Source organism: Camelus dromedarius, chromosome 23 (assembly GCF_036321535.1).
Source record: "Camelus dromedarius isolate mCamDro1 chromosome 23, mCamDro1.pat, whole genome shotgun sequence".
Classification (NCBI taxonomy): Eukaryota; Metazoa; Chordata; class Mammalia; order Artiodactyla; family Camelidae; genus Camelus; species Camelus dromedarius.
In genome coordinates this window covers 6,320,320-6,332,554 of record NC_087458.1, presented here as the reverse complement: position 1 = coordinate 6,332,554, position 12,235 = coordinate 6,320,320, and the positions used below count along the sequence as shown (strand labels likewise).

The 12,235-nt window shown below is 46.8% G+C and overlaps 1 protein-coding gene across 1 annotated transcript in view; it reads right to left on the bottom strand.

Moving 5' to 3' along the window:
- IL6R (interleukin 6 receptor) overlaps positions 1 to 12,235 on the bottom strand; it is a 50,061-nt gene that overhangs the window by 12,491 nt on the left and 25,335 nt on the right. The window contains exons 7-8 of the mRNA XM_031436207.2: positions 5,773 to 5,819; positions 4,559 to 4,628 (exon numbers count right to left, since the gene is read on the bottom strand). Of these exons, the coding sequence (XP_031292067.1) occupies positions 4,559 to 4,628; positions 5,773 to 5,819 (117 nt within the window). The remainder of the gene's footprint in view (positions 1 to 4,558; positions 4,629 to 5,772; positions 5,820 to 12,235) is intronic.

Sequence of the window (12,235 nt, the reverse complement as noted above, 5' to 3'; positions counted from 1 at the left end):
ATTAATATAGATGTTCTAAAAATTATATGGAACCCCTAAAAACCTGGTATGTCTGGTATGTTACCAGTCATAATTCTGGTTATTGTAACCAGGTTTCTTTATTGAGTCCAGTGTAACTAGGTATTTAAACATGCTTTTAAGTCTTTTGTCATTTATAGACAGTTATTGTTTTATTCTGATGCTTTTGCAAAATGCTTTCAAGATTTACTGGTTTCCGATAAATTGCAGATTATAGCACTGAACTAAATGGGGTAAGAAATTTTTAAAGTCTGATGGAAACTCTTGACTTCATAAAACTGTTTTAAAAAGGATTAGTTACATGGGACTGAGTAAACTGATGAATATGGTTATAATTTTTGGTTTTGTCTGAAATATTGCTGGCTTTAAATTTGGGTTCTCCAGATATAAAGAAGCTCTTCTCAAGCTAATTATGACTTATAGCAATTTGGTAAACTATACCTTTGTAAGTAGAATTAAAACATTTATCTTTTTCTCTTTCCCTGATCCTTCCAGGGATTGGAAAATCTTCCCAAAAATTTCATTAGATAAATTTTAGGAAGGTCACCTTCTAACAAGTGTAGAAATCTCAAGGTATTTTGGGGACCTCAAAAGGGGAGAAATTCACCTAAATCTGCAAGACAAAATCCGTGACAGGTCCTTGCTGTGACTTTCCTGGCCTTGAGGCCTTTTGGAAATTGAGACTCTTTCTGAGGAATTTCAACACAGCCAATTTAAAAGAGCCTATATGATGAATTAATCTTTATTTGGCTATGTTTGATAAAAATGAGGGTAACCTTAAAGAGAAAAAGACTATATTTCAGTGTATATTAAATTCTAGTTTTGTTAATTGAGGTCTGTATTTACCGAGACTCACTTCTCAGATCATTCCTTGCTGTTATATTGTTGCAAAGTTTAATTGAATTATTAAAAGGACACCCTAGGTTTGTTTCTGAAGCTCAGAAACCTATCCTTGGATGAAGATCAGATGCCCCATCACATACAAGAATAGACATAATTTAAAGAACTATCTTCATCCTGCATGGAAGGACCATTTATCAGGCCTCTTAACTAGCCCATGCACAGCCACAACTGAAGGAAACTGACTTTTGGATTAATTTCCAGTCAGAAAGAGCCCCTGCACTGGAATGGCCTACAGAGGACTGCTCTCCTTAAAACAATGCTCCAATGGAGTAGAAGCTACCAGACCAGGATGAGAAGATGACACCTGAGGTAGACAGCTGACCCAAGACACCGGACCAAGCCTCACTTACTTGAAAATTGCTCACACCTTTGCTTAGGAACTAACTGTATCTCACAATCTTATGTAGAACTAAAGTTACTCCAATTGTTAGGTCTATGGTCAACTAACTAGGTCCAGTACTTCGGGGTCACCTTGGTGGATTTTCTCCACTCTAAGGGTCTAACTGGCAAGCTTTTAGGAAATTTATTCTAGAGGAAAGAGATTAAAATTTCGTTCAGGTCCCTAGTAATATTACTGGGTAGGATTTCCTCTCTTGGCCAATTAACACCTGCTCTAACCCTGGCCATAAATATGAATTTTCTTCTTAAGTAACCAGACATATAGTTCTATAGGAGATTTGTGATTATAATGGTGTTACTCTAAACATGGGAAGAAGCAAAAAGGGGAAATATTTTCCTGGACCATAACAGGCTAGTAAGATAGGTGGCCCAGAGACTTCCTGCTACTGGTAATAAGGCCTAGTCCCGTAACAGCACATTGAGTGTGGCCTGTCAATGAAATGCTTGCCTGACCTAGGAATGAGGCTCCCAGCACCATGGGATGAAGTGGTCATGAAATGCCTCCCAGGCCATGGGCTAATTTATGATCATGGGGGCACTTGCCATCTGCCTCTACAGGGGTTAAGTTGCAAGCTGCTGAGGTCTCTGACCTTCAAGATACCCTTAAAGAAGCGCAGGGTGGAGCTCAGGAATGAGGCTCTCTGTGCTCTGGGAAAACTGGCTAAATAGGCCTTCAGATGGTTAGATATTTTCAGGAGAAGATTTTATGAGCCCAAATTCTTGCACCTCCTCATAGCTAGAAAAACACTAAAATCATTAATGGTGACATCTGCTTTGGCCATTAAGGAGAGAAATGCATTTGAAAATCAAAATGGAATAACTGTGGTTCAGACATCCAGCGTAAAACTAGGTAACCATTGTGATTTTAGACAAGTTTCTGTATTGCTGAGAACTTGAGTTTTCCGAGCTGTGTCAAACTTGGGACGCAACCAGCCGTTCTCAAAGCAGTGACTGCTGGCAGCTTGTAGCTGCAACTTTATGGATTTAAGTTCTCCTCTTACAATTTTATTTTATTTTATTTTATTTTGCAGGGGGAGGTAATTAGATTTATGTACTTATTTGATCTTTCAGTGGAGGTACTGGGGATTGAACCCAGGACCTCAGGCATGCTAGGCATGTGCTCTCCCACTTGAGCTATACCCACCCTCCTCTCCTCTTATAGTTACTGAGTTTCTAGATCCACACTGCCTGTTGTACTTTCATATCAGATGAACCCAGGAACATCACCACCACTGCCCTGGAGGACACAAAGCAACAAATATATAATGTAGGGAATTCAGCTGCATATGTGTGAGAAGTTACATCTCAAGTTAATCCCTGGTTCTCTGGCCTCTTTGGAAATCCCAAGGTATCACATCCGTTCTTACGGGAATTCTAGTTTCTGTTATCACTTCTGCTAACAGGAGTCAGTATATCTCTAATATTTAGATTGTTTCCGTTGTCTGATGTGTGGAAAACAAAGCAGCCTTAGCTGCTCATTTTGAACTCCCAGCCACATGGCAAGATCAGGTTTGCTTGTTCCATTTCAAGGCCCCCGTTCAGCAGGAAGCAGCCAGATGAGCACGACGCTCATCTCCCTATTTCCATAGAAACGGAATAAGAGAAACTGACAGTGGGGATTTTGAAGGAGGATTAATAAAATGGCCACATTTAGGCTAACAGGTTGCTTATTCTTATGCTTGCCCTTTAAACAGTCAACTGACCTGACTGACCGGTTGCTACTCACAGCTCCAGGCCCACTGTTCAAACTGAAGCTGTTGACCTTATTGTGTCTACCTTATTCCAGTAACCAAAAGCTATAATCATGCTTGGTCTCTGAGTCAATCTCCAGGGAGAAGGTCACAGAGCTGTAACCTTACAAAGTAGGCTGAATACCAAGAAGACTTGAGTGCTTACGAGATAAAGAGATCTAAGCGCTGGCCTGTGCAGAACTGGTCACCTGGAGGCATCATGACGTCATTCTAAGTCTTCTGATGAGAAAATGATTCTGTTGATTATTATCGATGCCTTGTTGTTCGAGCTATGCTATATACCCACCCCGAGGTGGGGTCACAGTGTTGAAGGCACCAGCCTGCTCTGAGTCCCCTTTGCCTGGCAAAGCAATAAAGCTGCCTCTTTTGTTCTAAGCTCCAAGACCCGGTCTCTGAATTCTTTGTCTCATCAGAGACAGGGGTGATCTTTCGGCAACAAAGGTACAACGGACAGGACCTGCTGAGAGAGTGAACATGGGAAGACGGGCAGAAGAGGAAGCAGAAGAAGATACCCAGAGAATGTGGTGTCAGTTACTGACATAAAGACCATGGTCTTTTGGGTCCCTTCTCCACAGAGGCCCCTGAACTGCTGCCCAGCTTCCTGCCATCCCACCCACAGCATTCAAGGCTCATTTCAAATGGCGCCTCCTCCATGAACTTTCTGTGATTCACCCTAGCGGCCAGGCACTCTCAAGTCTCTAAATCTCACTTTGCTTTTTCTATGGCTCTCCTTTCGCCAGTCTCACATTGTTACAGCCACTACTTCACTCTTTGCCGGAGCCTGCCCCCCGGACCGTAGACTCCTGGAGAGCAGGGATGGGTTCAGTTCCCTCTGAGTCCCCAGCTGTGCAGGCAGAGCTCAGCCCCAGGGATTTAGTAGGTCCGCTTACGTGCACTGCACCAGGTGGGGCTTTGTAACCAGGATGGCAGAGCACAGGCGGCCAGCATGGGTGTGGCAGCGATCTGTCCAGGCAAGGGTAGGAGGCCAAGGGCTTCCTCAGAAGCCCAGAGCCACCAGGTGGGCCTCCTCAACTACCGAGCCTCCAGAGTCTGGATTCCATGAGTCCCATTCATATAGTAAAAGAAATATAGGACCTGGGACCTTTCTTGATGCAAATATTGGTAAATTTTCCTGGTCTTGCAGGTATAGGGAATCACAGGCATTGAAGTCAAGGGCACCCAAAACAAAGATTTCCCTCAAAGTGTATTCCATTTCGGACTCCAATAAATTTTGCAGCACATTCATTTGTATTCTGGGCCCATTGCGAAACATACCACTGACTTATCCCACTCTTCTTGCGGTCTCATCATTGAATCTTAGCTGACAACATCAAATACAGATGCATAAAGTCATAAAAATACTTCTGCCATTGCTTCTTTTCATTAAGAGGACTGGCGCTCTGCCTATATTCCCCAAAAGGACTTTCTGCAAAGACATTCTTTTCTGCCCCTTAGGCCATAGGAACACACAAATATTTGGTCCTTACCTGGGAAGCTTGTGGCATTTGCGGAATCTTTGTAGAAAATATTTTCATTATCTTCATTAGCAGTAGGTGCCTAGAAGAGACATGCCTGTCTATAAGCCTGTTTAAGTGGATTCCATCACCATTCCAGACCCAAATGAGGTGCCACCTCCTCCTGAACCCCCTCCCTGGTCCACCCAAGGCATTCCTTTCTTTAGCTCATGAACCACTCCATTTCTGACCTGTCACTCTCAGCTTCTGCACTATTATTTGTATCCACCGCTTGCCTACTCAAGGTGGGAACTTCTTTCTATCTGCCTCTCCACCAAGAGCTTAAGGGCACAGCACCTTCCACAGAGATGCTCAATAGATAACCCTGAAGCAGTAGTTATTTTACGGGTCTGGTGCCAAGGCATAGGTACCACTGGGAAAAGCACAGGCTAAAATCCTAGATCCATCGCTTACCAGCTGTGTGACCCTGAGCAGATTTCTTAACTCACGTGGGTGTCAGTTTCCCTCCCTGTAGGCACAACCATCCCGGCATCCAAATCTCGGATAACGCAGGGATGAAATGAGGAAGCAAATGCCAGGCTCAGAGTCTAGCACAGTGTAACAAATTCTCCAGGTCAATTCCCTCCACTCTTCGGCCCCACGGGCACGGACTTCACCCGGGAGCTGCTTCCGCCAGTGCCTGGACAGTCCCACATCCAATACGGTCAAGGTGCAGGACCCAACCCTGTGGTGCCCAGCTGCAGGGGTGGCTCAGCCTCCCAGCTTAGTGTGTAGAGAATTAAAGACCAGAGAGGAGACGTAGTTGGAGGGGAAATTGGATTACTCAAGGATTTGTTAAGCAGCTTCAGGAGTAATCCTCTTTCCAGAAAATTATGACACCGGGAGTCCACAGGGGAAGAGCTCAGACGAACTGAATCTGAGTCACAAGCTAAGCCGTGTGTTGGTGTCCAGAGGCTCAGGGATGAAACAGCAACCACTCGACACAGAGCGGCTCTGCAAGCCAGGCCAGCGCCACTCCACACTTCACATGGCCCTCGTCCCCCGGACAGGACGAGAGAGGTATTCCTCTGCTTTACAGAGGCATGAAAGGACAGGCAACTTGCCCCAGGCCAAGTTTCTAGAAAGTGGCAGAGCTGGGATTTGGACCAGTTTCTGCCCAAGGCCAGCCCACAACCCGACACACCAGAGGCGGCTGCCAAGATCCTTTTACAAGGACGTGAGCTCACCTGTGTGGAGGGGGGCTGCACGGTCTCAGCTGGAGGACTCCTGGATTCTGTGGGTAGAAGATTCATGATTAATGACTGATGGACCCTGAAGTCCTGTCTTGTGTGCTTCAGAAGCAAAATAAAGCTCATCACAGTGTTATTCAAAAGAACTTTACGTTGGAATCAGCCAAATATCCAACCCTAAAGGACCAGCTGTATAAATTATGACATAGCCATTTATGGCAGAAGTCTTTAAAAATATTTTAGAAAACAGTTGAGAACATGATATAATGTTACATGAAAAATGCAAGACAAGAAAAAGTTTCATATAGTTTGATCCAAAGTTTCTAAAGAAACATAGTTACATCATTATTCATATGTTATATGACTTACCATAATATATTCACACTCAGAAAAAAAAAAGAAGACTTCAGATATAAGATATAAGCACTAGTAACATTTTAGTCTCCTTCTATGCACCTTTTTGCAATAGAAATATTTACTTAAACAGCAAATTCTCATCTGCCTGGGCGGGTTTAGTACGCTTTGTGGGAGAAGGGAGGTGGACTGAGCCCCCTCCCAGGCCCCTCCTCCCCATGGGAACCGTGCTTCTGCAGAAACCACCAAGACCGCAGAGGGCCAAGTATCAAAGCGAGAGCACTGACACGGGGCCAGGCTCAGCGGCAAACACGGGCCCGAGGGACCAGGCGCTGAACCGTGACAAGCAATGGGTGGAATGCTCTGGATTTTCAAATATTTTCTTTTCAGCTTATTATTTTTCCATAAAGAAACTAAAAATACCACAGAAATGGTTTACACAAAGATGTCGAGCCTCCCTGAGCCAGAAGTAGAATAAAGACTAGCAGAGGGGATGGAGGAGAGGGTGACCCTGCTCCTGCTCAGGACAGAATCACCAGAGGGTATGCGCCATCCCCAGGAGGGGAGAAAACCACACACCAGCAGCGCTGGAAGGGACATAAGAGCATGTTCTCCTTCTCCAATGCATAGAGAGGAAACAGAGGCCCAGAGAGGGAAAGCAACTTGCCCAAGATCACACAGCAAGTTTACCCAAAATCAACCTAGGATAAATGAGAGGGACACGGTCTCTTATTCCTTTGTGTTCCTCCCAGCCCAGCCTAGCAGAGAACAGTTAGATTCCTAACAGGATGACTGAAGGATGAACAGAGGGTAGGGGGACACTAGAATGAAAACTAAAACTAGGACCCGGGGTAGCACTACATAGGAAATATGGCCAACAATAGATGGTCATTCAGTCCAGTATTTCCCAAACCCAGGTCTGTTCAGCATCATCTGTGGCCTTTTAGGTCCCATCCTTGAGCTATGACCTTAGGATCTTGGGGATGGGATTCAGGCATCAGCATTTTAAAATGTTTCCCAAACCTAAACAGGTATCTAGGAAGAAAGGGAGACTCGTGTAAGTTCTACCCTCAGCTCTGGCCTCCAGCATAGTGTGTTACGCAAAAAAGGACATTTAACCTTTGGTGGCTCAGATCTCTGGGGAGAAAGTGGGAATCTTTGCTCAAATAATCCAAGAATGTTAGCAGAATGAATAAATTTTTTCTAATGCGTAGTAAGATTGTCTTACATACCAAGACCTTCTAAAAAGCTCCCTAGATAACCATGGGGACCCCGGACTCAGACCATTTTGTCCCCCGAGATGGAAGGAAGAGGAGCTTTTGCATTGTTATTAATAATAATCATTCCCACTTTACAGATGAAGAAACTGGGGTTCGGGGGAAAAGTGAGATTAATAATACTAGTAGCATACAAATAAAATATCACTAATATTTCTAGTACCAATTTTTGTGGAAGCTCACTATACCCCAGTTCCAAGGGGTTCATTTGCCCGTGTTAGCATCTCATTTCACCCTCACAGCAGCGTAAGAGGCGGGTACTATCATTTCATGTTTACAAAGACACAGAGGCTTAGGAAGGCAGTGGAACGTTGGTAACACCAGGGAGCGTACTTTTTTCTCTTTAGACAAAAGTATATCGTATTTCTCCTAAAGTATTTTATATTTCCTAACGCCTCACTTCAGCTAGCATGTCGGGTGAAAGAGAGGAAGGAACTATCATTCCCTAGCCCCCATGTGTCCCCCATGTGCCAGGAAGTAACAGGGGCAGAGATAGTGGTGGCGGTAACACAACAGTAACAACAACAGTGACAACAATGCTTAACATTCACTGAGCACTTACTATGCACCAAGTACCACTCTACCTACTTTACATGACTCAATTCATTTAGTCCTCACAGCAACCCTCTGAGATCGGTACCATTAGTACCCCACTTTACAGATGGGGAAAATGAGGCACAGGGAGGTTAAATAACTTGACTGGAGTTTTGTAAGAAATAAGTGAGAAAGCTTTTTGGCCCTAAGAATAAACTTTTTTATTCTTTATCTTAAAAAATCATCTCTAGATTGAACATTTCTCAGATTTGCAGACTGTATCTTACTCATCTTGGTAGATGCAGTACTTAAAACACAGGCAGGCATCTTGCTGAAAAACTGCGTCGTTAGCAAAATTTCAATTATGGAAAAGCACTTGAAAAAAAGATCATTAGGAACATTAACAGTGATGGCAGCTGAATGTGTTCCCTGTATTAATATTTCCAAGGTTGGAAGATGTACTTTTATATTCATAACAAAATGAATGAATGACCAGACTCCAATAAGTAAGGTTAATAAAGACTACACATGAGTTTTTTCCACACGTGAGTTTAAACAAGAAACTTATTTGTGATAGTTTGAGAATTGGTTTGGGTTTGCTTGCTTGGATTTTAGAACAGAGATGTCCAGTACAAAAGAGGCCTTCACACGAGATGGGTAACCTTGGTCAAGACATTCAACCTCTTTGGGACCTTGTTTCTTCACTTCTAAGCAAGGGGATGGGTTCCTCCTGCACAGATCACCTGAGGTCACAGGCTGAAAGGACCTAGCACTGGCCTGGGACACAGTAATACCTGTTTAAACACTGACACGACTCTCAAAATTCAGAACAGAGAAAATAAAGCATTTTTTTTCTGACACAGTATTTTTAAATTGTAAATTAAGATATGGGCTCCGGGCTCAAGGCTTGGAGTAGAGAGGGGAGAGAGGAGTGGGCTGAGGACAAGAGAAGAAAGAGAGAAAAAGGATGCCAGAGGGTGGCAGACAGATGAAGGGACAAGGAGAGAGGGACACACCACAAAGCCAGACATTCACACAGAGGGGGTGGGGGCGGGGGAGACGGGGACCCACAGGCTGAGCAGCGCCGGGTGGCACCTTCCACTCTGAGCTTCACACCTTCCCTCACAGCCTGTAAACCACCAACCAGAAAGTTAATCACGGCTCCTCCATTTGTGAAAAACAAAGCAAAACAAAAAAACACCAAAACCCCAAAAACCTCACTGAGGAGCTGACAATCTCCTGAGAAATAAATCACCTCCAGCTGGGTCCCAAAAGCCTCCCAGACTGGTCTGTAGAGAAGCCAACTGGTCTGAGGCCAAAGGAGAAAAAGACGGACAGGGCAGCGTGGATGTCTCCATGGTGCAAGGTGGCCAGTGTCCTTCCTTCCGAGTTTAAGCCCTTGTTTCATCCTCTCTTTTATGAAATGAGGGTGATGGTCAGTGGCAACAGCTCCTTTTTACTTAACTGTTTAGTTTCATGTCCTTACTTGGCAAAATTAAAAGCTGGCGACCTTACTTGGTCCCCAGAATTCTTTTTGAAATTGTACGGACACATGAAGTCCCAGTAACCTCTGAGCTGTGTGCAGAGGTGGGGTGGACAGGGCGGGTGTGGGAGGAGGAGGTGGGGAGCTGTGCGTGGAAGGAAGGGGAGCCTCGCAGATGACGATGCAGCGTGTGAAGGCGCTGGGCCAGGTCAGTCCCGCCAGAGGGAGGGAGGTAAGTGAGGAACAGCCAGGCACGAGGCCCTCTGCTCCACGCTCGGGAGTTTGAGCGGCACCTGTAAAGCAACGGGAGCCGTGGCTGTAGGCTGGGGAGTGACAGATGCAGGCTTGTGATCTAGAAAGATGCCTGTGGCAGTAGCGAGGGGGACGCCTGGGGGCTCAACAGAGATCAGTGGCGGGGGGACGTCCTGGCTCAGGGGGGAGCAGGCTGGGTGGTGGCGTGGGTGGGGCGTCCTTCGCTGGACGAGGGCACAGGGAGGTTTGTGAAGGAGGCCCCAGGCCCAGGCTGGGCAGAGTGGAGACATGAACCTGGAGCCCAGGAGACAGTGCAGCCTGGGACGCAGTGAATCCCCGCGATGCTGGTCTTTGGGACACACTCCCACGTGCTGGGCTCTGGGAGGCGGGTTTTGGGGTTGGGGGTGTCAAGGCAGGCATTATTACTCCCACTAAGCTCCATCAGGTACCTCCCTAAGGTCACGCTAGTGGGGTCAGGGCACCCAGAGCCGAGTCTGCCTGATGCCCAGCGACAACACTGCACAGGGTGGCGGCGGCCAGGCCACCCCATGGGACCGGCACGCGGAGAGGACAATGGAAAACAGCACTACAGGGGATGCCACGCTGAGAGGTGAATAGGGCCAGACCTCTTCAGAGATATGCAGCCACATGCTCTTTTTTTGTTTTGTTCTGGTGAGGGGAGGTAATTAGGTTTATTTATTTATTTTTAAGAAGAGGTACTGGGGATTGAACCCAGAACCTCATACATGCTAAGCATGCGCTCTACCACTTGAGCTATACCCTCCCCGACGCTACCACATGCTCTTCAACCTGCTCATTTCCCACTTGGGGGTGCTGAGGAGAGGAACAGAATGAACTCTCCTACAACGAGATGATCGGAGGGTTTGAAGTGACAGTACGTGGCTGCAGGGATCTAGGCCAGGGAGACCCAGCTGCCCAGACAGTCCCCAGCCCCGGCCTCAGGGGCCCCCAAGGGCCTAGCGAATGCCAGCTTCTACCACCTCCTCCATCAGTGTGATTCCCAAGAATGGGTCCACTCTGCTCTCTTCCAGTCACAGGAGGTTCTAATGATTTTCCGGGTGTAGGTGAGCAGGGTGTGAGAGGGAGTTAAAGGCATTTGTGAGGAATAGGAAATAACCATCTTATGCCCAAGGACTTTTCCCAGGTACTTTGCCGCAAGTTCGCTGTGCAAAGGGTCCACAGACTTGCCTGATGCAGCCCTGCCGGTGCAGCCCTGCCAGTGGTACTGTCAGAGAGGATAAATCTAGGAGAACTCCCGCTCTGGAAGGAGCTGCTAACCAGCTGCCTGTCAATGTGTAACCTCTTCTTCTTGCCCTGACACCAGGGTGACATCAGCCCTCGATGAGTCACTGCAGCAGGTGCTATCAGCAGTCACCTGGCCTTGCTAGCTGGAGCAGGGGCCCAAGACTGGGTGACTCTGGGCCGGGCCCTCACACAGGGAACCTTGCTGCGGCCACAGCCTGTGTGCAGCCAGGCCTTGGCCTCAAGAGGGCAGCACTCGCTGAAGTCCAGGCTCCTCAGTCCCCTCCCCCACCCACCCCTCTACATGTCCCCTCACCCCCACCCTCCTACAGGCCTTCCAAAGTCAGCCTCTACCTGCCCCAGTTGGAGTTCCCACCCACACCCCCATCGACAGCCCTGGCCTTGTTCACACTATTCCTTTGCACCCACTGTTCCCTCTCCTATAATCTCCATCCTCTACATGGGAAACTCCTATACATCCTCCAAGACACAACTCAGACGTCACCTCTTCCACAAAGCTTTTTCTGTTCTCTCTAAACCACCCCAAGAACTGTCTGCTCCACAGCCTTATCACACCATATTACAATAGGATGCTGCCCCAGGTCCCTAGCACATTCTAGAATCACTTGGAAAGCTTTCTCACACTACCTATTCCCCACCCCCCTCCACATTCTGATTCAGTGCGTCCAGGATTGTACCCCAGGTAGCGATTCTGGGATGCCCATAGCCTCTTTATCCCAAGAACCAACCAACCCGGCACTGCAATTGTGCATCCCCCTCCTTTGCAGTACGGGTTATTATTCCTAAGGAATGTTCTTTCACTGGACTCATAAAAACTCTCCAAAGGGGACAAGACAGATCATATCATCTCCACTTTACAGATGACAAGACTGAGACTCTGAGAGGTAAACTAACTTTACCAAGGCCATACAACGTGATTCCCAAGTCCAGTGTATTTCTCATGACCTCTGTGTCATGACCCCCCCACCTAGACAGGGACATCCTATCTGTCTGGGCGTGACGGCTGGAGGTCCTTGGGGCTGGGAAGCCCACTGACGCAGTAGCTAGTGCAATGACATGTCCTTAACAGCCAAATAAGTCTACTGGCAGCAAAACACACCTAACCACCCTCTCATTTTCCAGAAGTGCCCCCCAATTTCCAATCTAAATCCCTCAGGCATCAGAATCGATCATCCAAGTTTCTCTTGCTCTGCCCTCAGTGGAGAGGGGAGCAGCTAGTCTCTCTGTTGGATATATTCACCACTGGGGTTCTGAAGACCCCCTGAAACTACATATG